This window comes from Mastomys coucha, unplaced genomic scaffold (genome assembly GCF_008632895.1).
Source record: "Mastomys coucha isolate ucsf_1 unplaced genomic scaffold, UCSF_Mcou_1 pScaffold23, whole genome shotgun sequence".
Lineage (NCBI taxonomy): Eukaryota > Metazoa > Chordata > Mammalia > Rodentia > Muridae > Mastomys > Mastomys coucha.
The window spans coordinates 113145070-113170695 of NW_022196906.1; the positions used below are offsets into that span (position 1 = coordinate 113145070).

Sequence of the window (25626 nt, forward strand, 5' to 3'; positions counted from 1 at the left end):
GGACTATGACATCCTCTGCACACACCAAGCAGGGACTATGACATCCTCTGCACACACCAAGCAGGGACAATGACATCCTCTGCACACACCAAGCAGGGACTATGACATCCTCTGCACACACCAAGCAGGGACGATGACATCCTCTGCACACACCAAGCAGGGACTATGACATCCTCTGCACACACCAAGCAGGAACTATGACATCCTCTGCACACACCAAGCAGGGACTATGACATCCTCTGCACACACCAAACATGCACACGATGGATAAACGCTAAGTGCCGACGCTCATAGATACACATAAGCATGTTTTTAAAACCCGATTGCTGAGGCAATAGATGCAGTAGAGAGGGAGCTGGAACTGGGCCACAAGCCTCCTTCCTGCTGGACAGCTACCAGAGTGACAGAACACATATACGCAGGCTGCTGGGAGACAATCATGATGCAGGTGTCAACCTGACACACACTACAGTCAACTGAGAAAATGAACCTCAACCCAAGAATTGCCTGAGGTCACATCTGTAAGTGCTTTTATTACTTCCTAATTGATATGGGAGGGTCTAGCCAACGGTGAGCAGTGCCATCCCGAGGCAGGTAGCCTGGGCAGTACAAAAAAGCTACCAGAGCAAACCAATAAAGCCGCATTCCTTCACAGCTATCTACCACTTAAAATCTATGCACTGATCTGTAAGTTGAATAAACCCCACCTCACTCCAAGCTGCTTTTAGTCATGGCATTAATCACAGCAACAGAAAGCAACAGAAAACACAGAAAAAAATTCAACAGTCTTACTGCCTTACTCAGCTACGTACTCTTTCAGGTTCAATGTCAACCTGCCAGGCAACATCTGTCAACTGATCCATGACTGCCACAGAAGTAAGCAATCACTGTCTCACTGGACTTGATCCCCTCTCCACAGGAGGAATTCATGCCTGGGACTCTACCTGGTCGAAAGTCCATGGTTCAGCCGTAGGCCCTAAACAGGACCCTCACTTTCCTAAACGGACACGATGTCAAACTGTTTTCTAGGTACTTGTTTATACCCACAAATTGATATTCTGAGCCATGTTGAAGAAGCTTCCGGCTGCAGTGTATTATTGTTAATAGAGAAACTGCTTAACTGGTCAAAATGCTGAAGATCAGTGACTGCAAGGCCTCAGCTCTAAGAGAGACCCGTATTGCCCTCTCCAAGACTCTGGGAAGATTCAGGAAGCGGAAGGGAAGAACGTAAGAGTCACGGTGTTGCCACACATTATACTCTACACCTACTGCTGTACCTATGAATTCACAGCAGAAGCAGCTATCTGCACAAGACTAGGTCCCCTCAACATTCCCTCGTGGTTGGAGAAGGGTTCATAAGGCCTCCTTGATGGGCTACGAGCAATTTGATTCCAGAGAGAGGCAAGGTTGCATTCCTAAATGGTGTAGCCACTGCTAACCGGCTCCCATCAAGTAACCCTGTAACTAGCCCCAAAAAGCAGGGGTCAAGTGAAAGTGGTGAAGTGAAAGGGGTGAGCAGACAATGGGGCAGGAAGAGCACACATGTATTAAACTGTGGAAGAATAAATATTAAATAAAGAATAAAATGTTTTCCCAAAGGATCTCAACTGTTCCAAGTGGACCTGACAATCTGCTTCTCTGCGGCTGTCCCTGGCAGACCTGACAATAGAACACATCCTGTGACTGCTTCTGCTGCTCTTCTCTGGTATCTGAAGTCCAGATGGTTGGTTATTGTCAGCTACAAACCAGCATACATGTGACATTTATGATTACAAAGTTATTTACTCAAATACATAATACATTAGAAATGGGATTTTATTTGTTTGTCTGCTTGATCATTTAGTGATAGAGAAATAGGAGACAACGTATAGAAGTATACTTTATAAAAATTTTCAAAGTGCTACTAAAAAATCCTAACCCTCCATAGGACCTGTGTGTGCCAATTCCCTACCAAGCAGCAAAAGATGGCTTAGAGAAAAAGCCTTCCACTTCCAAAAGCAGTACCAACTGCCCCAAACCAGGCAGCAGCCTGCACAAGGAGGAGAGGCTCGCAGACCACATGCCCAATGCCTAGCACTCAGTTCCCAGGCAGCAGCCAACGTCTAGACTGTGTTCAACTATAGAAAAAGAAAAAAAAAATAAAGCTTTAACTAAAAAGTATTCCTTTACAAAGAACTTTTCAATAATTTAGAAAAATATTTAAGATATAAATATAGGGCTAGAGAGATGGCTCAGTGGTTAAGAGCACTGGCTGCTCTTCCAGAGGTCCTGAGTTCAATTCCCAGCAACCACATGGGGGCTCACAACTACCTGTAATGGGATCCAATGCCCTCTTCTGGTGTGTCTGAAGACAGTGGCACTATACTCACATAAATAAAATAAACAAATTAGTTAATTTTAAAAAGATGTAAAAGTAAAATGAGAAGAGAAATAGACAGTGTGGAGAAGGTGGCCTAAGCCTGTGGCGCCACGGTCTGCACAGTTAAGGCAGAGAGATCAGGAGCTGAGGTCCAGCCCGGGCAAGTCAGCAAGACTTTTAAAAGTTGGTGTTGGGGCTGGAGAGATGGCTCAGAGGTTAAGAGCACTGGCTGCTCTTCCAGAGGTCCTGAGTTCAATTCTCAGCAACCACATGGGGGCTCACAACCATCTGTAATGGGATCCCATGCGCTCTTCTGGTATGTCTGAAGACAGCTACAGTGTACTCACAGACATAAAATAAAAATAAATAAGTCTTTAAAAAAAAAAGTTAGTGTAGCATTTTGCTGGGGTTGTTTTTACAGCTAGCAATATATAGCTCTGTTGTAAAATACTTGTATAACATGAACAAGAGCCTGAGTTCAAACCCTAGTACCTTAAAAATGCAAGACAAAATTATATAAGTACCATTATCTTAAGCACTTTAAGAAACAGAAAAGAAAATGGAAACCAATTTTCCAAACCAGTACATGTCTTCTTGGCAGAAAGTAAATTGTCTGTTTTGTTTTCATTTTCCAACTTTACTAAAATACTTACCACTTTTGTTTGTTCTTTGAGAGAGGTCCTTACTATCTAGCCTTGGCTATCCCCAAACCTGCATGTAGACCAGGTTGTCCTGGAACTCAACAAACATCCACCTGCCTCTGTATCCCAAATGCTGGGATTAAAGACATGTGCCACCATGACTGGCTTACTTTTTGTTTTGTGTTTTTTACTTTTTCTTAATAATTATAGGTTGTATAATTCACATTGTAATAAGCAAAACAAACTGAAACTAGCAATGCAAAAAAGTACCGGGCTCAGAAATAAAACAAATTCATAAATGAAAGAAAATACCCTCAATGAGGCAAAGCAGAGCCGGCACTCCTACAAGGGAGGGAGATCTTGGCGCACCTGTGAATCTGCCCATTCTTATGCAGGTACTCCAGTCCCTCTAAGACTTCCCGGAGGATCGTGGCGATGGTCGGCTCGTCCAGAACTCCGCTCTTATGCTCCCCCTTTGCCACAATGTGTTTAATAATATCCAGAACAGAACCTGAAAACAGAAAACACAGCCATCTAAAAATTTTAACTCATTCAATAATTCAAACCACTTAGAATATTCACATAACATAAATTATGTAAGGAAGGAAAGAATAGCAAATACAAGGAAATTCAGAGGCTTCAAACTGGAAATTCCAACCTAAAACAGAGAGTAATTAATACCCCCATGGTATGCTACATCAGCATGTCCTTTAGATCTCTAGTGAGAACTTGGAAAGGTTAGTGAAGAGTTTCTAGTCATCTCTGAAGAATCCCCTGGGTAAACCACATCAATCAATAACACTCAAATACAAAATATTACAAACCAAAGAAGTCTTCAACCTAGATTATATTGTGTAGCATTTTATAAGTAAGAATGTAAAAATATAACTGAAATACAAGTCAAATCAGTGAAGAAACACATAGAAAGTAAAAATCAAAGCTATTCTTGGTTGTCAACTTGACTACATCCAAATTAACTATAACCCCCAAAATAGAGGGGCATTTCTGTAAGGGATTTTTGCTTAACTTGAAATAGGAAGGTCCACTTGTAACCCAGATCTCTAATCTGGGACACAGCTCCTGCTGGAAGTCTACATAAAGAGATGGAAGCTTCACTCTGCCTGCTTGCCCTTGCCATCACTAGCAAACTTACTCCTTCACTCGCATCAGACTTCTGGAAACCAGCTCAGATATCCAGACTGCTGGGTTGAACATCTACCAAATCCTTGGCCCCTCTGTCATAGGCAGCCACTGCTGGGTTAGCGGGACCTCAGCCTCTAAGTCATTCTAACAACTCCCCTTTGTACAGAGAGAGAGGTTCCCTCTGTAAGTGTTACTCTCAGAACCCTAATACAATGATCAAGTACATAAGTACACCAGGGAAGACAAAGGTAAAGCCAGGAATAAAAGCAACGTCAGCTCTCCCTGAAGTAATACCCAGATGTGTAGCTCCTCTCAGGGTGAAGACGCTGCTCAAAAAGCACAGCAGCTAAAACCACCCAACACCGACAACCAGACTACTGACACTCAAAAACTCTCCACACAGACTCAAAATGCACAGAGAGGCTCCACTGGCCTCCACCACTATTACCACCTACATTCTCTAAAATGTTCTTCAATAAAATAAAGCCACTAGGTCCCACTGGAAATGTACTATGCTTCTCTTAGAACCAATGACCTGAGTCAGGTGGTAGCTCATGGAAAGTACAGCAGGAGGGCTGGAGTTGAAGACCATGCTCAGTAGCAACAGAGAGCTCAACAGCAACCCCTCCTACAGGAGCTACGGCCTCAAACATCCCCGCTCAAACAAAAGAATCCCATGACTCAAAATGCCTGCTTTAGTAATAATAACAATACCACCACCATCACCATCACCAACACCACCAACAACAACAATAACAACAACACCCCCCACAACAGGAGCCAAGTGCTTAAGAAAAAGAACTGACACCGACTCCTGTGCTAAGGCTCCTTGGAAGGCTCTAAGCCTCGAGGAGTCCACAGACAACATCTATGATAGGACACAGGTGTGGTCAAGCCTGACGCCTCAGTGGGCAACATTTCCAGACTAAGCAAGAAGAAAGAACACGGGAGATAGAAAGGAGAGAAACGACCTCCTCGGAAAGAAAGCAGACTAGAGAAATTGAAGTTCAATGCCTGAAGGACAAACACAGGGAAGTGACTCCCCAGCTGCTCTTGGAGGCAGAGACAGGTGAATCACAGAGTTCAGGGTCTACAGAGAGAGAGTTCCAGGCCAGCCAGAGCTACACAGTGTAATACAGGCTTACAATAAGAAAGGAAAGAGAAAGTACCCCTACCTGGAGCTCCAGCACCCATGCCATATGAAGAGAAGGGAGGGGAGGGAAGAGGACTGAAGAGGGCAGAACGGGTTGCAAGTGAGAGTCTCATCACTCTGCCTCTGGGAGCCAGCCCACTAACCACTCAGGACTTCCAGCAGGAGACGGGCACTTTATTCTGTCTAGAGATAAGGAACCAGAGAGGTTCTAAATGCTACACAACACTTCCTAGCACACTATTATAGGACGACTTTCCCTTCCTTGACATTGGAGTTTATAAATTTGTAATCCAGAGGGCCTAGGGAGAAGTTCAGTTCCCTTGAGTTTATCAAACACATGTTAAACCCTGAAGCAAAATGACCGAATCAATGACCACATATGTTCTCTCAAAAAGGCCACAAGAACTATTTAGTGAGAAGACAAAGTCCCATGTTTGAAACTAAGAATTTTTAGAATAAAGACTGGAAATGGGGAAACTCCTGATAGAATTTAAAATCAACAAAATGTATTCATTTGACAATTCTGCCCACACTTTATTCCTAGCACTCAAGGCTCAGGCAGGAGGTCTGTCATAAGTTCAAGGCCAGCCTGTACGATACACAGAAATCCAGATTAGCCTAGCCCACAATGAGCTTCTATCTCAAAACACCATAAAGCAAAACAAAACAAAACAAAACAAAAAAAATAAATGAAAACTTCAAGGAAGTCCTATTATATTATTATCGAGAACTTGTTATAAAATAAAATATATATGTCAGCTACGGTGGCACAGGCCTTTAATCCCACACCTGGGAGGCATAAGCAGGCAGAGCTCTGAGTTCAGGGCCAGACTGGTCTACATGAGCTCTAAGACAGCCAGTACTACATACAGACACCATATCTCAAACAAATAAAAAAAAAAACGACATGATCTGATATGTTTGCTGACTTCAAGGAGCTACTTGCCTGACATACCACAAGAATACATTGTTTGGGTTAGGATTTCTACTGCTGTGATGAAACACACTAACAACATGAGGAAAAGAAATTATTTCAACTTACAGCTTTCAAGTCACACTACACTGCTGAGGAAAGTCAAGACAAGAATTCACACAGGGCAGGAAGCTGGATGGGTGGATAGGAGCTGATACAGGGGCCATGTAGCGTGCTTTCTCATAGCACTTATTACAGGTGGCACCACCACAGTGAGAAGGACCCTTCCCATCATTCATCAAAATGCACCACAGGCCTGGCAGTGGCTGCGTATGCTTTCAATCCCAGCACTCGGGAGGCAGAAACATGCAGAACTCTGTAAGTTCAAGGCTAGCCTGTTCTCCAAAGCTAGTTCCAGGACAACCAGGGCTACACAGAGAAACTCCATCTCAAAACATCAGAGGTGGGGGGAGGGAGGGAGGAGAGAGCACCCCCCCCACATATTTGTCAATAGGCCAATCCTATGGACATTTTCTGGATTGAGACTCCTTTTTACCCAGATGACCCTGATGTGTCAGGCTGACATGAAAACTAGTGAGAACATATACAACACAGAGCTAGCCACTTGATGTATTCAACAACTCAGCATTTAACTCAGTGATGGTGATTACAATCTCCTCTCCTCAAACATTAAAGTTACATGGAAGTTTTCGTGTGAACTGAAACAAAGATGAAGGTAAACATGGTAAGCAAAAGAGTCTAGCGATGATCACTGGCAGGCCAATTAATCCAGTTAACCAAAGGAGGGATTTGGGAACCAGCTGTACGAGTGTGCACTATATTTTGTCCTTAACCACAATCTGCAAGGAATAGTGTACAGAGAAAACTCAAGTGTTTGAACTTTAACATGCAAGCTAGTAAAAAACAAACAACAACAACAACAGAGAAAGAGTGGCCTCCCAGACTCTGTAAACTGTCATTACATAAATGTGAGGCTAAGAAGCTGCATTGCAACAGACTCTGTAACAACCTACATGACAGCTCTGTGACAGCTCTGATGACAGCTACTCAATCGCCATGTGCTGCAGGCTGCAATGCACTCAGGCGGTAAGGTGCTCACCTAGCAGGCATGAGTCTGGGTTTGATCCGCAGCAATGCATAAACCAAGTATGGGGGTCTCCTGTAACCCCAGCATTGGAGACCAAATGAACAGCAGGTCAGCCTCATTACACACCATGATGGAAGAGGCCAGCTTTATACTATATAAAAACCTATCTCAAAAAGAAATGTTCAAGGCCGGGTGGTGGTGGTGCACACCTTTAATCCCAGCACTTGGGAAGCAGAGGCAGGCGGATTTCTGAGTTCGAGGCCAGCCTGGTCTACAGAGTGAGTTCCAGGACAGCCAGGGCTAAATACAGAGAAAACCTGTCTCGAAAAATCTCCCCCCAAAAAGAAATGTTCAAAAGAAAAATAAAGCCCAAGCATTTTTAGAATAAAGCAAACAAAATACCGAAAAACGAGATTTAGTACAAATTTTGTAACAAAAGTAAAAAGTTAAAAATACACCTCTTCCACTCCCCAAATAATTTGTGTGCCATCACAACCTGGGCACAGAGGGACAGCAATGCAGAACCTAAACTGTCTAAGAAAATCATGCTAATTATCAGAATAGTGTTGACAAGACACAGCTCAGTGGTTAAGAGCACTTACTGCTCTTGCAGAGAACCTAGGTTCAGTTCCCAGCAGCCACAAGATGGTTCACAACTGTCTCCAGTTCCAAGGGATCCAATGCCCTCTTCTGACTTCTGTGGCACTGCACACACATGATACACTACATACATATAAATAAATACATCTAACAAAAGTAAAAATGTTAAAGACATTTTAAAACAATAACAATATGGACAAACAGTAAGGAGATGCTGAGCTAGGATGTGCGTTCAACTGGCTCAATCACATGAACAGATCAACATGTTGCTCTCACTTTTATGGAAAAATCCATTTTAAAAACAAAACTAAACATTTAAGAATTTAGCTAGCTATTAGTCTCTCCTCTTCCTCTTACGGGGTGAGAGACTGAAACCATGGCATTGTCCATGCTAGACAACCATTCTACCACTGAACTATGTCCACAGCCCAATGACTACTACCACCCCTGAGATGTTTCTGAGCCACTGAGCTTTAAGGGGGCCCAAAGTTTGTTTAGCTCAGTGTTCCATTATAAGCCAATAGGTGTCAAAAAAGTAAAAACTCAAAATTATTGTTAAACATGCAAAGCATATCAATCAGAATTTTACCGTGTGCTTAGAAAAGGGGATTACCCATATTTTCATCTATAAGAATATGACAAAGGATGATTACCAACAACAAAATGCCTTACTGTCTAGAAAAAGGCATCTAAATCAGGGGTTTGTAATTCTATACACAATCCTTTAGTGACTATAGGTTCTTGCTTTCCTGCCTCTCAGAATTTTTCTTAAGGACGTGGATTCCTTTTATGCCTATGTACATGTATGATTATGGTACATGCAAGTTGGTTGAGGTCAGAGGACAACTTGATAGCCCCAACTACCTGGATTTCTGGAGATCTTACACTGCAGTGTGGTGCTAACAAATTGCAGAAACAAATTATTTGGACAGAAAATGGTTCTAAAGATTTATAAGAATACTAATAAATGCCAACACTATATAGAGGCTGTATCTCAAAAACAAAACCAACAAAAAATTCATTTTAATTAAATATATAAAGTGTTTTTTCTTATTGTGGAAATATCAGAATAAAATTCCTTAACATAAAATATATGTATGTATGTATATGTATGTATGTGTGTGTATGTATAAATATGAATATAGTTCTAGTTTTTGTTGTCTAAATATTGCTTAATATACCTATTAAGTTTAAACATTTATTCTATAATAGTAAATGATTTCACCATCTTAAAAATGTAGAACTTTTACTACTTACATATATATTAAAATAATGTTGACTTATAAAAATATATGTAATTATATAAAGAGTTATGGCTAGGGCATGCTTTGAAGTATCCTAGTACTAGGTTAGAAAAATCAGACCCTGACCCAGGAAACCTAAGACAAGGAGAGACAACGAGCAAGTTAAAAAATACTTTATCCTTCTCACATTCAACCTGCCTGTGATCAGGATCATAGAGAGAGGAAAAGGAGTCTTTAACAAGACAGCTAGTGTTTCTTGTTAAGGATAAAGTTGTAGAAAAGATGGGGGAGCACATAGGAAAGTGATGAGAATTTAGTAGACATTCCCATTTATCATGAAATTGTTTTTCAAAACATGAAAAACTCTATAGTATACATATTTATGAAGCATAAATAAAGACAATTGTGCTATAGGTGATCAATAACAAAAGATACAATATTACCTAATGCTCCCATATCTGTCCATACTGATAAGAACCATGCTTGACCACCATCTTGAAAGGTGGTTGGTGTTAGCAACCATCATATGAAACGGGCCTTTAACAAAGCAATCCAGTTTCTCCAGTGTGTCACTAATGGGATTAAAACAAAAAGGTGATTCTGGCTACGCTGAAAGCATCAGACAGCAAGGGCAGGCTCCTAATATAACTAAGATGCTTTGTGCACCACCTACATGAAAGCACAGAGGGAGACCCTCACTTTGACCATCTCCGGTCACCCTTACCAACACACAGGAACAAAGGAAGGCATGCTCATTCAACAAAAAGTAAAATAGTTCAGACCTGAAATCTTTTCCAGTGAGACAGACTTTCTAAAGAGAAAGGTATATTGCATTCTAAAGCCTATGTTTCTCTAAGGAAGTATGAAGTAAAATATCATACCAAAACTGCAAACTAAGTAAATGTGGATTCTTTCTTCTACAACAATACACTGTAAGACGGAAAATCACATTCTCTTACAAAACCACACAGGCACACAGAAACTAAGCAACACAGGGTGGGAGGCTGAGGCCCTGTTACTCCCAAGTCCTATTCAAACCCAAGCCTTACCAAAGGGGGAAAAACAGATATGTCATTACATATAGCATGTGTCTTCTGATAACAATAAAAAATGTTCAATCTATACATGCTCAATGTCCATGCATCTGTGTATATTACATATATTCCACAAGAAAAAAATACCTAATTATTGTAATACTGGAGGAATCAAGATTTTCTATGCAAGAGAAAACAGATTCAAATATAATATTAGGTTTTATAAATTTATATTATATCCAATAGAAAATATTAATGTGAACTTATAATTTATTTGCACACACTATTTTCAAGCTCTAGAAGCGCTGAGGCCACAGCACTGGCCACTCCAAGCATTTAGGTTAAGCTGTGTAACGCCAACCTTGAGAAGAAATGACAACACTTCTTAGAATATTGGCTGACTATAGATCTGAGGAGAAAGGGATACAAATGTGAACCTGAGAAATCCCTGAATATGGCTGGGAAGACAGCTCAGCCAGTAAAAAAGCAAGCACCAGGCCCTGAGTTCAATTCCCAGAACCCACCTCAAAGAAAAGGCTCAATGTGGTGACGGCACTTGTAACCCAGCCCTGGGTAGACATTGCAAGTGCAGTAGAGATTACTGGGTAGGGATTATAAGAGCCCTGTGGTTTGCTGGCCAGCCAGCCTAGACTACTTGGCAAAGACCAGGGCAATGAAAGACCCCCTCTCAAAACAAGGAAGGTGGGGGGCATCTAAAAAATAAAAAATTAAAGTTGCCCTCTTACCTACTGCGCAGATATAAACGCAAGCACACAAAAATCATCAACATATATGTGCACATGTACACTCAAACATACACACAGAATACATACAAACACAGAGAGAGAGGAAGAGAAGGAGTGAGAGGGTGGGAATCAAACAGCAAGGAGCCAGCTATATTCTAAGCTTGCCCCAAATTGAAATCTTCCTGCCGAGGTCTCTTATATGCTCATATGCTAAGATCACAGGCATGAGCCATCATACTCAGCTCAACAATCAATTGTTTGAAAGTTATTTTAAATTTGTTTTTGTGTGAGTGTTTTACATGCACTGCATCCATGCCCGGCACCCCTGGAGGTCAGGAAGCACCAGATCTCCAGGAACTGGAGTTAAGGATGGGTGTAACTACCATGGGTGTAACTACCACGGGTGTAACTACCATGGGTGTAACTACCATGGGTGTAACTACCACGGAAGTGCTGGAATGGAACTCAGTCTTCTGTGACAGCAACAAGCTTCCTAGCTTCTAAGCCATCGCTCACTAGGCCAGCAATCAATGCTTAAAATATATTTGAATGTTTCTTTGCTCCTGAGGGCAGCCCGTATGCTCCAGTGTACATGTGGTCAGAGGACACCCTTATGGAGCTGCACCACCATCCAGCCTTCACACAGGTCCCAGAGACCTAGAAGGCACTAGGCTTACACCTCACAGCATGTGTCCCACCAGCTGCGCCATCTTACCTGCCCTCAGTCTTTTTAATGGGAACTGTAGTAGAGATGAAAGAGCCCCAATTAACAAGGTGAGCTTCCTCTTTAAAAAACAAAACAAAACAAAAAACAGGAGGGCTGCTGAGATGGCTCAGTGGTTAAGAGCACTGGCTGCTCTTCCAGAGGTTCTGAGTTCAATCTCCAGCAACCACACGGTGGCTCACAACTATCTATAGGGGGATGTGATGCCCTCTTCAGGCAGGCGGACAAACATGCAGCAGACCATTCATATATTAAATAAAAAAAAAAAATTCAGGGGTCTAGAGAGATGGCTCAGCTATTAAGAACACTAACTACTCTTCCAGAAGTCCTGAGTTCAAGTCCCAGCAACCACATGATTACTCACAACCATCTGTAATGGGATCCAATGCCCTATTCTGATGTACATGAACACAGCTAGTTTACTCATATTTTAAAAAGAAAGAAAGAAAGAAAAAAAGAAAGAAAGAAAGAAAGAAAGAAAGAAAGAAAGAAAGAAAGAAAGAAAGAAGGGGTTAGAGAGATGGCTCAGCGGTTAAGTGAACTGACTGTTCTTCTGAAGGTCCTGAGTTCAATTCCCAGCAACCATATGGTGGCTCACAACCATCCGTAATGAGGTATGATGCCCTCTTCTGTTGTGTCTGAAGACAGCTACAGTGTACTTATTTATAATAATAAAAATAAATCTTAAAAAAAAAAAGAAAAAGAAATCTTAAAAAACAATCAGCTTATATTTACAAAAGAAACAATACAGTAATAAAAATAACTTCTAATGAATTACCCGATTTAAACAAGGACTAAACTGGTTTTATGGAAACTACATTCTCAGTATCTCTTCAAATGTAAATATCCACAAAGCCCTATCAGGAAGAGAAAACTTTTTATTCACTTTTTTTGTCAGATAGGATCACATTGTATGTGTAGCTCTGGTTGACCAGGAACTTGATATGTAGATCAGGCTGGCCTTGAACTCACAGAGATCTGCCTGCCTCTGCCTCCAGAGTACTGGATAATATTCCATTTTTAACTTAATGAAACTAGCATTCTACTGGAGTCTACTCACCTCCACTTAGCAGCTTCATGACGAGCCACAGCTCATCTTTGACCACAAAAGACGTGTAGTAGGACACAATATTAGGATGATGGCACTGACTCATGGCTTGAATTTCTTTCTACAAAGAAAAAAAGTACATGGTCATTGACTAAATTCCATCTTAAAGCATTCCCTAGAATTAAGCAAATCTAGATCTGAGCACCCCAGAAGTGTGTTACATGAATGGCTCCACTGGAACCAGGAGTCAGGCCAAGCTGTACACACCTCTAATCCTAGGACGTGAGAGGAGGGAAGAGAGTTAGTGGACAGTCTGACCAAGATGCACAGGAGGCCAGAGCCTGTCTCAAAAGGCTAAACCAGACCAGGTGGCTAGGATGCACACCTTTAATCCCAGCACTAGGGAGGCAGAGATAGACAGATCTCTGAGTCCAAGGCCAGCCTGGTCTACAGAGTGAGTTCCAGGACAGCCACAGCAACACAGAGAACCCTGCCTGGAAACCCCCACCCTCCCCTCAAAAGGGCTAGACCAGAAAATGTTGAGGTTTCCCTCCATCACTTCTGACTCTACTCCTTGTACACACTGCACTGAGAATCTCTGAAACTACAGGCACACACTGCTTATCACACAAGGCCTCCCTGAATAACCATCTTAGAAGGTCAGGCCCACAGAGAACAATTACTAATAAACAGAAGGAAGAGGATTTCTGTCAGTGGGGGTTGTTTTATCTTATAAAAATTATCAGGCCACCTAACTTTTGTGAGAAGACTTACAATTTTTACACCAAAGAGAAATACACTGAAATGGACAGTTATAAACTAAATCCAGAGTAGTGAACCCTGTGCCAAAGCCTAATTCTATGTTGGGTTATAAAATGTAGATGAACAAAGGATCAGAAATGTTTTAAAGAACCCTGAGTAAAACCAGCCCTCTGTTCTTACCCTGTCCCTTCTGACCCCACTCCTATGCCGCAGACACACAGACTTAATGCTTCTGTCTCTGGACCTGGAACCTACGGTTCCCTCTCTACCACATATATTCCCACTGCGTCTTCTCTTAGCAATCTGGTTTCAGTGAATGCTCTTTTACCATTTTTCCAGGGCATCGAGGTCATCAGGTGATGCTGCAGCTGCTGCTTCCATCATCATCATCATCATCATCATCATCATCATCATCATCAAAATAAAGGCACTGTAACAACTTTACTTTCTGGATGGGAGAGGCCTTGGACTGGAAGTCCCAAGAGCCCATAACTCCAAACATCTGCTTGTGCACCTTCTCCCCTCACAGCATATAACTACTACATAGTGCATGTATTATGTGCTTAACTGTCTGCTTCTACCAGGCTGAGAGCTACATGAAGGCAGGAACGAGACCCCCACAAGGGATGGCACATGTGTGCAGTCTTAGCACCTGGAAGGGAAGGCAAGAGGAATGATGACAGATTCAGCTCCATAGAAATTTGTTTTAAATATTTACTTTATGAGTATGAGCATTTTGCCTGAATGTATGTCTATGCGTGCATGGTGCCTGTGGAGGTCAGAAGAGGGCATCAGTTCCCTGGAAGCTTTATACAGCTTGCCATTTATTCATGTACATGCCTTATATTCTTGGAATGAATTTTTTTCATTCTTTAAAAATAATAAATGAAGTGCTCAGTAAATTCTATTTTTTTCTTCTTTTCTACTTAAAGGCAAATTTATTTGTACCAAAGACCTTGTATATATTTTGTGAGCCCTAAAAACACCAGCAGAGGTTTTTGCAAGGCTCCTTAACTTCTAAACCTCAGTAAATAGGAAAGGAAAAGAAGGGAGCCCTCGCCTGTTTAGTTAGACAGGACTTCAGGTAAGATTACGTGCATGTAAAAAGGAACAGAGGTCAGCTTGCACATGGCAAATTCGTAGCCATATTAAAACTTACAAGAATCAACAGGAGAAAGCTAAGACAGGCAAGGGTGACAGATGAATCCTCTGGGAAGAGCTAGGGCTCAGTTTAGCCCTACAGACTGAGAAACTAGAGTAGTATGGAATGAAAGGCAAGTGGCCTCCCACCCTAGTGTTTAGAAACTGAGCCACATTTGCAGCCCCATAGTAATACTTAAGTATGACAAAATATGTGAAATAGATTTAAGGCACAACTGTTACACTGCCTTACTCATGTACTGCCTTGCTGGCCTTGCCAAACACTTTACTTCTGAGGACAGGACACCAGCAAGGCAGGAGCTGTTCTAGTCAAAGCTGGGTGGATCTCAGGTGGCTACCAAAAGACTGCCAAGATAACCCTCTAACTTCAGCATAATCCCATGCAAATGTCAAGTGTCATCCCAACCCAGGGCTGAGACAACCACTGGGAAAGAACCATAAAAAGGAACAGAAAATAACTTCCTTAGAAAATCGTCATCCATACTCAGGAAAGTCTCATTTCTCCCTTTTCTTAGCCTAACATTCTTCTGTCTTTTATATCTAGCTACAAGGACCCAGCCCCCAACAGTTAGAGCAGCTGATCTGCAAGTTTACCTCCTATTCCACAAGTTCAAGAGGAAACTAGAGCCAGTGGGGTAAAAGTTGGTAGCATCAGGGCTGGAAAGATGGCAGCAGTTATGAATGTATACTGACTGCTCTTACAGAGAACCTGAGCTCTGTCCCCAGTATGTACACTGGGCAGCTCACAACTGACATTAACTCCAACTCGAAGGGATCTGGTATCTCTGACCTCTGCAGGCACTCACAAGTGTGTATACATACCCACCACCACACAGAAGCACAAACATACACATAATTAAAATACTAAATATTTTTTTTAAATTGGTATCAGGCCAGGCATGATGGTACATGCCTGTAATCGCAGCAGATGGAAGGGAAGCAGAGAGAGCTGCTGAGTTCAAGGTCAATGTGGTCTAGACAGAGAGAAGTCCAGGCCAGCCAGGGCTACCTGGTGAATCCCTGGCTGAAAAGCAAAGAAGCAAAGGGCAGCACAGTGACCTGCAAAGACGTTTGATTGAGTGGGTCATACATGTACTTAATAAGTGTCTACTGTACCAACTATGTCAGGCCCAACTGCTGACCACCACAAACCCTCATAAAACTGAGTCTGTAACAGAAGTTAAAGAATACCATGACAACAGAAAAATAGTTTGATAAAAATCAAAGGAGTCCACTAGAGAGACACAAAAACCAGGAGGCACACCAGCAAGCTGTCTGAAGTCCACTGCTGACAGTGAAAACCCTCCTGATTGTTTAATTACCTGAACCAGATCATAGAGAACCTTTGGAGTATATTAAAAATTGAGCCTTTATCTTAAGAAACAGGGGAAGACACCAAAGGTCTAACTATACATATTCTCACAAATCACTCTGGCTACAATTTAGGAAGAAAATGAAAACTAGAGGCAACTACTCTCCATACAAATAAGAGATACTAGAAGAACCACAGAGATACGGAAGAACCACAGAGATACTGGGAGAACCACAGAGATACAGAAGAACCACAGAGATACTGGGAGAACCACAGAGATACTGGGAGAACCACAGAGATACAGAAGAACCACAGAGATACTGGGAGAACCACAGAGCTACTGGGAGAACCACAGAGCTACTGGGAGAACCACAGAGCTACTGGGAGAACCACAGAGATACGGAAGAACCACAGAGCTACTGGGAGAACCACAGAGCTACTGGGAGAACCACAGAGCTACGGAAGAACCACAGAGCTACTGGGAGAACCACAGAGCTACGGGAGAACCACAGAGATACTGGAAGAACCACAGAGATACGGGGAGAACCACAGAGATACGGAAGAACCACAGCGCTCGTTACTAGGTAGAGCCCTCTGGTTACATTCATATTAGAAAAGTTGAGAGCGCACCAGGACTCTTACAAATCTTCAAGCTTAGAACTGTCTATAAAAGCTCAGTGATAGAGCTGCTTAGCACACATCAGGCCAAGGTTCAATTTCCAGTTTCAAAAAGTTAAAAAGGCAATACAGATGAAAGGGAGGGGCCAGAAGGTAAAGAGGAACTGTAAACAACAGACTTGGTAGCTGGCCGAGGCAGGTGGTGGGAGAAGGGACAGCCGTGACAAGCAGTGTGAAGGCCTGGAGACAAGCTGCAGCTTTACGCGATAGCTACACTCTGACTGGAACCTGAGAAACTGCTTATTTCTAGAGTTTTCTAGCAGGAGACTACCAAGGATAATAAAGACTGACAGCCTCTTCAACAACCCTCCTCCTCTCACAGCGTAGAATCTCCCTCCACTTCTGAATAAACACAAATGCCATGCAAGTGTGTATCATCCTCACTCAAATTTCCAGCAATCTCCTTTCCACCTATTAAGTCTACCCTTGCTGACGAGACTGCTTCTTCAAAGTGTTTCGCAGTCAGCTAATGCCTTCCTTTCTTTCTTTGCTTCTTTTTTCTTCCTTCCTTCCTTCCTTTCTTTTTTGAAAACTGGGGTCTTAACTGTAGACAGGCTGGCCTGGAACTCAGTGAGACCCACCTGCTTTTACCTCCTGAATATGGGATCAACGGTATGCAGTCCCACGCCTAGCACAGCTTTAGTTACTTTAGTTAGTTTATTTATTGGTTAGGGTTGAGCCTAGAGCCTCACGTGATAGACAGGCACTGTAACACTGTACCGTATCTCTAGCTCTTAATTTGTCCCCCACCCCACCTTTTTGTTGTTTTGTTGTTGCTGTTGTTTTGAGACAGGGTTTCTCTGTGTAGCCCTGGCTGTCCTGGAACTCACTCTGTAGTCCAGGCTGGCCTTGAACTCAGAAATCTGCCTGCCTCTGCCTCCTGAGTGCTGCTGGGATTAAAAGACTGAGTCACCACCTTCCCCACTCCATCTCTTTTTCTTAGGTAATTTTTATTTATTAATTTTTATGTGCACTGGTGTTTGGCCGGGATTCATGTCCATGTGAGAGTTGGATTACCCGAAACTTGGATTACAGACAGGTATGAGCTGCCAAATGGGTTCCGAGAATTGAACCTGAGTCCTCTGGAAGAGCAGCTACTGTTCTTAACCACTGAACCATCTCTCCAGCCCCTCTCACTTTTTTTTTTTTTTTTTTTTTTTTTTTTTTTTTTTTTTTTTTTGGTTTTTCGAGACAGGGTTTCTCTGTATAGCCCTGCTGTCCTGGAACTCACTCTGTAGACCAGGCTGGCCTCAAATTCAGAAATCTGCCTGCCTCTGCCTCCCAAGTGCTGGTATTAAAGGTGTGTGCCACCACTGCCTGGCTCTCACTTCTTTTTTAATGATGGCTTTTCTTTGCTTATGAAACTCACCTTGATTTCTATGATTTACACAACTTCCCATTCAGACAACTGAGTCAATTCTTCATCCATATAGAATAAACCACGCCTCATGAAGTTCTCGTACCAATGCTAACAAACTCTCCATCTGTGAAATTTGAGGCTTTTATTCTTCTGCCACTATTACTACCTACCATAGGGACCCCATTGTCTCTGTGTATTGTCTAGTGAACAGCTGTGAGTTGTAAATTATTTATAGGTCCCCCTCAAAAAATATAAACATTGAACTTAAAAAAGAAAAAAAAAACAAACAAACAGTAGTCAGGAGGTGGTACACTAGAGAGGCAGAGAGAAGCAGGCGGATCTCTGAGTTGCAGGCCTGTCTGCCCTACAGAGCAAGTTCCAGAACAGCCAGGGTTACCCTAGAAAACCCTGAAAAACCAGAAAAACCCTACCTTGAAAAACAAAAAACAAGCAAACAAACAAAAACCTAGTAGGTTATAGGCCAGGGTTACCCTAGAAAACCCTGAAAAACCAGAAAAACCCTACCTTGAAAAACAAAAAACAAGCAAACAAACAAAAACCTAGTAGGTTATAGGCCTTTTGACCTAAAACAGATATTAAAAAGAAGAGGTGCTAAGTTGAATCCTAGAATTTACCTAAAGCTTGGTCATGTGACCTCATGATCCCAGCACCAGGAAGAAAAGATAATTGGATCTCTAAAGCTCACTAACCTCCCCTATCCTGTGAGCTACATGCCAGTGACAGATTCTGCCACAAAAACAATGTTTAGGGGATTCCACTCAGCAGTTAAGAGCACAAGCTGCTCTTTCAAAGGACTTGGGTTTGTACCACCATGGTATCTCACAACCTTAGTAACTCCGGTCCCAGAGGGTCCCATGATATCTCTTCTGGCCTATGAGCGCACCAGGCAGGCACACAGTACACAAGCATATACGCAAAACAACCATATACATGAGATTTTTTTTTTCTTAGTTTTGAAAGACTGAGATCTTTAAATCAAAAACAAAAGCCACTGACAGCTGCCAAGGAAAGACACCGGGCCTGACCTCTGACCTACACACACACACACACACACACAAACTTCTAGTTTCCCGGTTTCTACAGGTACTCCAAGTTGAACACAAACTTAGAAATGTCAAGCGGGGATTCACGTATGAAGTAGAACATAGCATTTGCTTTTCTGTACTGAGCTCCCTCTCTTGATATAGTTATTTTAATTCCATCCATTTTCCTACAAATTTTACACCCAGATCAAACCCCGGCCTGCCTTCATGCACTTCCTGAGCTCCATCACCTTACCAGTCTTGCCTTTTGTTTTTGTTTTCTTTTTTAAGTAGAAAGGCTTAAGTAGGGCATAGATGGGGGGATGGAAGAAATGAGGGATTGGGGGAAGGTTAACTACAACAAAGAGTATGAAAACTTATTCCCCTTGTAACCACATTTTGAAAACATGCTTATAAAACAGAAACTATTTGTTTTCAATGGGATCTATCATATCAAACAAAACACAACCTAAAAATTTGAAAATAAATAAAACTAACACATGGGTTTTGGGGGTGTGGTAGTTTGAGTAAGAATGGTCCCCATAGACTAATAGATTTGAATGCTTGGCTACCAAAGTCGCACTATTAAGAAGTGTGGCCTTACTGGAGTAGGTGTGTCACTGGGGTGGGCACTGTGGTTTCAGATGCTCAAGCTAGGCCCAGGGTCTCACTCTCTTGCTGCTGCCCTCTGGTCCAGATGTGAACACTCAGCTCTCCTCCAGCACATGCCTCCCTGCATGCACTATGCTTTCTGCCGTGATGATGATGATGGGCTGACCCTCTGCACTGTAGCCAGCCCCAGGTAAATGCGTCCCTTTACAGCTGCCATGGTCACAGTGCTTATGCACAGCAACAGAAGCTCTAACCCAGGTCGAGGATCTTGCATATCCCAGATTAGCCTCAAGGTGACTATGTAGCTGAGTATGACCTTGAATTCCTAATCCCCAGCTCCTACCTTCTACGTATTGAGAACACAAACTGTACACAAACACCCTCCAACCAAAAAAGGCAAACGGCAGATGGATACTGGTATATATTGCTTTTAATGTGTATGAGTATTTGTGGGCACATATGTTAGTACACCCCATGTGAACCTGGTGCCTTCAAGGCCAAAAGACACCAGGTCCCCTAGGACTGCAGTTCAGGGTTATAGCTGGTTGTGAACCACTATGTTGGTTGCTGAGAACTAAACCTATGTCCTCTGAAATAGCAGCTAGTGCTCTTAACTACTGAGCTATCTCTTCAGCCCCTGCACATCAGAATTCTTAAATTCCAGTTTTACTGGGGGGGGGGGAATATTTTTATTTTAACAGAATTAATTCAAAATTCACCTATTGTCTTTATCATCATTGCTGGCCCAAGGTTCAAATGGTGCTCTACAGTACTAGGAGCAACTGTTACCCTAGGATCCTGAAATAGGATTACAAACCTCTCCTCCAACCTATGTTTCTTTTTTTTTTTTTTTTTTTTTTGGTTTTTCAAGACAGGGTTTCTCTGTGTAGCCCTGGCTGTCCTGGAACTCACTCTGTAGACCAGGCTGGCCTCGAACTCAGAAATCTGCCTGTCTCTGCCTCCCAAGTGCTGGGATTAAAGGCGTGCACCACCACCGCCCAGCCCAACCTATGTTTCTTACCAGAGGTGACCAGATCACTATAGCAACCCACTGCCTATTTCCATGCATGTGTCATCTCCAGTTGACATTGACTTGTCTTAACTGCTTCTAGTTTAATGCAGAACTTCACTACTATGTTGCCCTTCATTCCAATTATTCCCTTGTACTTACTTAGTATGGTCATCCGACTTAATCTGAGACTGTGGTGTTCTACAGAGAGCTAGCTCAGCAGTCTGCTCCCTGCCTGGCAGGCAAGGCCTGGGACCACTGCCTGGCGGGCAAGGCCTGGGTCCGCTGCCTGGCACATAAATAAAAAGGAGGGGGCAATGAAAAACCTTCTGGACAGACAGGCAATCCTTGCCTTTTGTTGTCAGAGAGAAGGGAGTGGGGGGGAGGGCATGCATACATGCATCTGTGCATGTTGCCATGGTGTGTTTACAGACAGACATCAAACATCAGAGGACCATTTTTCTTTACTTTCACCTTGTGGGTCCTAGAGGTTAAACTCAGGTCATCATCAGTAACAAAATACAACAAAAATACAAAACAATCCCTGTGGGGCTGCTTTTTTTCGAAGTCAGGGACAGAGAATATCTTATCAGCACTGTTCCTATCTAAGTTCAATTCCCAGAACCCACTTAAAGCACGGCATAGCACGCGCTTTAATCCCAGCACTGGGAAGACTCCGGAGCCTGACTGTCAGCCAGTCAAGTCAACTAGCACGTTCCAAGCTCACCTCAAACAGTAAGGTGGAAAGCGACTGAGGAAGACACCCAGCACTGACCTCAGGCCTACCTATGCACTTGCAGACCCACAAACATGCCCATGTGCCCCTCCCCACAAAATCAACTCTAAAAAAAAACTTTAAACCAACACAGTGGCACATGCCTTTAATCTCAGCACCCACTCAGGTAGTAGAAGCTGGTGGATCTCTGTGAGTCTGAGAGTCTAAGGCCTGCCTAATCTATGATCTGAATCTAAGAGTTCCAGAGTAACCTGAGGTACATAGTGAGACCTTGTCTCAAAAGAACAAGTTTTTAAAATAAGTAGAGGTAAAGGATCCATGCATGTTCTCTCTCTCCTCATCTTACATCAGTGTACAGAGTGCACACTGATACTACGTTTCTCTAAGGCCAGTATCTTTGAAAAGCTTCTTGCCCAGGAATCAAAAATCCACAGTATTACTTAAAGAAATGAGAACTAAATAGCCACCATATATAACTAAGAACAAACATCAATCATACAATACTAGGACACATGCTCTAAACTATGTACATTCAGTGGATAGTACACACATATTTACCAAACCTACATGAGCAAACAGACAGTGGTACAAGCATTCCCTGTACAGAGCAAATACACAAAAAGAGCAAAATCTCAAAAATGCTAAGAAATTAAAATGTTCAGTCTTTTTAAAAAGTGTGTATTAAATGTTAACCTCAGAGTAATAAGATAAATTTTATAATCATTTATTAATGAAAACAAGTCACCTTCTCAAGAGAAACTAAACATATCAAATTGTCTCTTCTCGACATGAACTCTAAGAACACGCTCCTCCACTTAGGAAGTGTAAGCTATGCATACCAGGAGCTCATCCATGCTAGTCTGACACTTCTCCAGGTTTATCCGTTTGATTGCCACTCTCTCCTTTTTGGGGGCACAGTAAGCTGCTTGGACCACGGCAGTTGCTCCACTCCCTGAAAACAAACACATATGTAAATAACTATCCACATAAAGCATGGGTTTCAAATCACCGCACAATTTAAACAATGAAGAATCCCAGAGCGGACGGTGGACGAGAAAAACACTCCAGAGAGCTGGAGAGCACAAACTTCAGACCTCAGGAATGGCACGGTGGCTCAGCAGGAGAAGGCATCACCCGCCACCAAGCCTGACAGCATGAGTTCAAACCCAAGGACCACATGGTGGAAAGAGAGACCTAATTGTAGCAAGATGTCCTCTGACCTCCACACTCACCATGGGACTTGTGCACCCACATTTATACACACACATAAAAGACAAAGAAAATGTGATTTAGAATTAAAAGAAAAAGGCCTCAGCTATTTCATATCCATAGCCAATAAAGAACAGTGTAAAAAAATGGAAAATCATTAGGATTCCAGTTCTGAAGTATGATAGCAGAGACCCATATTTGTTCTTTTCCAAATATAACTAAACACTATAAAAACAACTGAAAAATAACCACCAATGGGCTTTGGAAGGTACAAAGGAGGCAGACGACCTAGAGACTGCAGGACTGGGAAAATCCATGATGAGTTCACTGCCTTCTCCTCTCTCCCATACTGAACAGCAGAGGCCTGTACCCCAGAGCTCCCAAGAAAGAACAGACACTTACACAGACAAGCCAACAAACTAGAAGAGCCTGCCCTTTGGCTACAGGTCTGTAAAAAGGGCAGCTCAGTCAAAATATCACCTAGTCCTCACCCAGGACAAGGATAGCCCAAATGACCCAGCAGCAGCATGGAATGGTCCCTCCTCTACATCTTCAACAGTGGCAGGCAGATTCAGCCCCGTGCACCCTTATGGCAGTGCCAGCCAAGCAGCCTTTAGCAGAGCTTAGGGCCAGGACAGCTCCTGCAGACATGGAACAGACCACAGTGGTCCTGAGCACCACTGCAAAAGCTAAACCACCATGGGGGCCATCCAAGAGCAGGACAGAAAGAAAGCTGCACACCAAGCTGAAATGGGGTAACTGCTTGCCAAATACAAGATTAAAAAAGGATCAAGAATCTGCCAACAGAATAGCCCAAATGTCCAGGATATAATCAATGACATGATGCAGGATGTCCCAGCACTTAGGAAACAGGCAGGCGGATCAATCCAAAATCATCCTTGGCTACATGACAAGCTGGAGATAAGCCTGGGCTTCACGACAATGAGACATGAGATCCTATCTCAAAAAACAATAATAAAAAATAAATTCTCAATGAAAAAACAGGGGTCCGGGGCAGGGACCTCAGTGGGTAAAGGTGTTTGCTACCAAGCCTGAAAACCTGAGTTCCAGCCACAGTACCTACATGATGGAAAGAAGTGATTCTTGGAAGACACACAGGCACTATGGTACAGTGATCTGTACGTACCCAATCACATACATGCACACACACACACATAAATGTAACAATTTAGGAATGTGTCTAAAGGAGGTTGTGCTAGAGACTGAAAACAGGGCCTGTGAATACTGAGCACAGTCTTCTAACACAAGCCACCCTCAGCCCAGACCGTTCATGTTTGTTTTCAGTCTTCTGAGGGTGACTGGCGGCAGTGGCTAAATTGCTTACACTGCTGATTTATCTACAGAGGTTTGTTTAGCACACCAAAGATATCTTTCTCTTGATGTGAAGAAAAGAAGAGAATGAAATGTACTCCCAAGGCTGGAGAGATGACTTGGTGGATAAGAGCACTGACTGCTCTTTCAGAGGTCCTGAGTTCAATTCCCAGCAACCACATGGTGGCTCACAACCATCTGTAATGGGATCCAATGCTCTCTTCTGGTGTTTCTGAAGAGAGTAACAGGGTACTCATATACATAAAATAAATAAATCTTTTTTAAAAAGAAAGAAAGAAATGTGCACCAAAAGTTAAAGTACCAAATGGAACTATACAGCAGAGACAGATAATGACTGAGTAAAAGCACATGCTGAGAGCTCAATGACAAATCACAGAGGAGACAATCTGTGAACTCTGAGTCAAGATCAGGAGTTCATCTAAACAACAAAGAAAACAGTCTGAGGAAGAAAAAAGCCTTAGATAGCAGTAGAGTAACAAGGGATCTACACTCCATGTAATACATAAAATAACGTCCCCGCTCACTCCCAAGACATAAATGTTCTAGTCTCCAAAACCTACAAGCATATTACCCTATATCATCATCATCACCATCATTACCACCACCACTACCACCCCCACCCCCACCATCATCACCACCACCACCCCACCACCACCCCCACCACCACCCCCACCACCACCATCATCACCACCACCACCCCAGCCTCACCACCACCACCCCCACCACCACACCTTTTAGACCTGGAGAGATGGCTCAGTGGTTAAGAATACTAGCTAGTTCCCAGCACTTACTTAGTAGTATATAATCACCTCTAATTCCAAGGGATTCAAAGCTTTCTGGCCTCCAACGTACATAAACATACATGAGGGAAAACATCTACATATAAAAAATATTACTAAAAATACTTGCTAGATATTACCAAATTAAAGCTCTACTGCTAAACATGGAGGTGCACAGCTATAGTGAGCACTCAGCAGCACAAGCCAAGGGTTCAGAGTCAGCTCCAGGTCAGCCGCACTGCATGAGCCTTGGTCCCCAAAACAAGCAAAGGAAGGAAGGAAGGAAGAAAGGAAGGGAGGGAGGGAAGGAGGGAGGGAGGGAGGGAGGGAGGGAGGAAGGAAAGAAGGAAGGAAGGAAGAAGGGCAGACAGATGGAAGGAAGGGAGAAAAGAAGGAATCTAAAGATAAAGATTATTTTGAATTATCTGGGCTGCTCAATGCAATTAAAAGGCAGGCAGGAGTTCCCTCAGACAAGACAATGCAAGCAAAGGCTAGAATGTGAATATATCTGAATATATACACACATACACACATTTTATATATATATATAAAGATGTTATGTGTGTGTGTATAAAACACACATATATGTGTGTAATACAGCTATTTATGATACAGCAATAAGCCAAGAAATGAATACTGGCACATGCTAAAACATGGGTAAACCTAAAAAAATAACAAGCTAACTTAATGAAGTCCTGCATTGAAAACCCATATTAGCAGCTTTCCTTTACGTAAGATGTTCAGAACATGCAAACTGAGAGAAAAGGGTGGCTGCCAGGAGTTGAGAGGATAAGTGGAAGTGACTGCATCATAAGCTGGGTTTATTCTTTCTCTTGGTGATTATAAAACACCCTAAATGCAAAACCTTTTAATCAAGTGTACTTTTTTTTTTTTTTTTT

The 25626-nt window shown here is 42.5% G+C and overlaps 1 protein-coding gene across 2 annotated transcripts in view; it reads right to left on the reverse strand.

The window, feature by feature from the left end:
* Positions 1–25626, reverse strand: part of Oxsr1 (oxidative stress responsive kinase 1) — a 90535-nt gene that overhangs the window by 48086 nt on the left and 16823 nt on the right. Inside the window, exons 2-5 of one of the 2 annotated variants that reach the window (XM_031343060.1) lie at positions 22226–22338; positions 12726–12834; positions 9605–9733; positions 3370–3511 (exon numbers count right to left, since the gene is read on the reverse strand). In XM_031343060.1, the coding sequence (XP_031198920.1) occupies positions 3370–3511; positions 9605–9617 (155 nt within the window). In that variant the 5' untranslated portion in view covers positions 9618–9733; positions 12726–12834; positions 22226–22338. The remainder of the gene's footprint in view (positions 1–3369; positions 3512–9604; positions 9734–12725; positions 12835–22225; positions 22339–25626) is intronic. The other variant, XM_031343059.1, reaches the window with a different exon arrangement.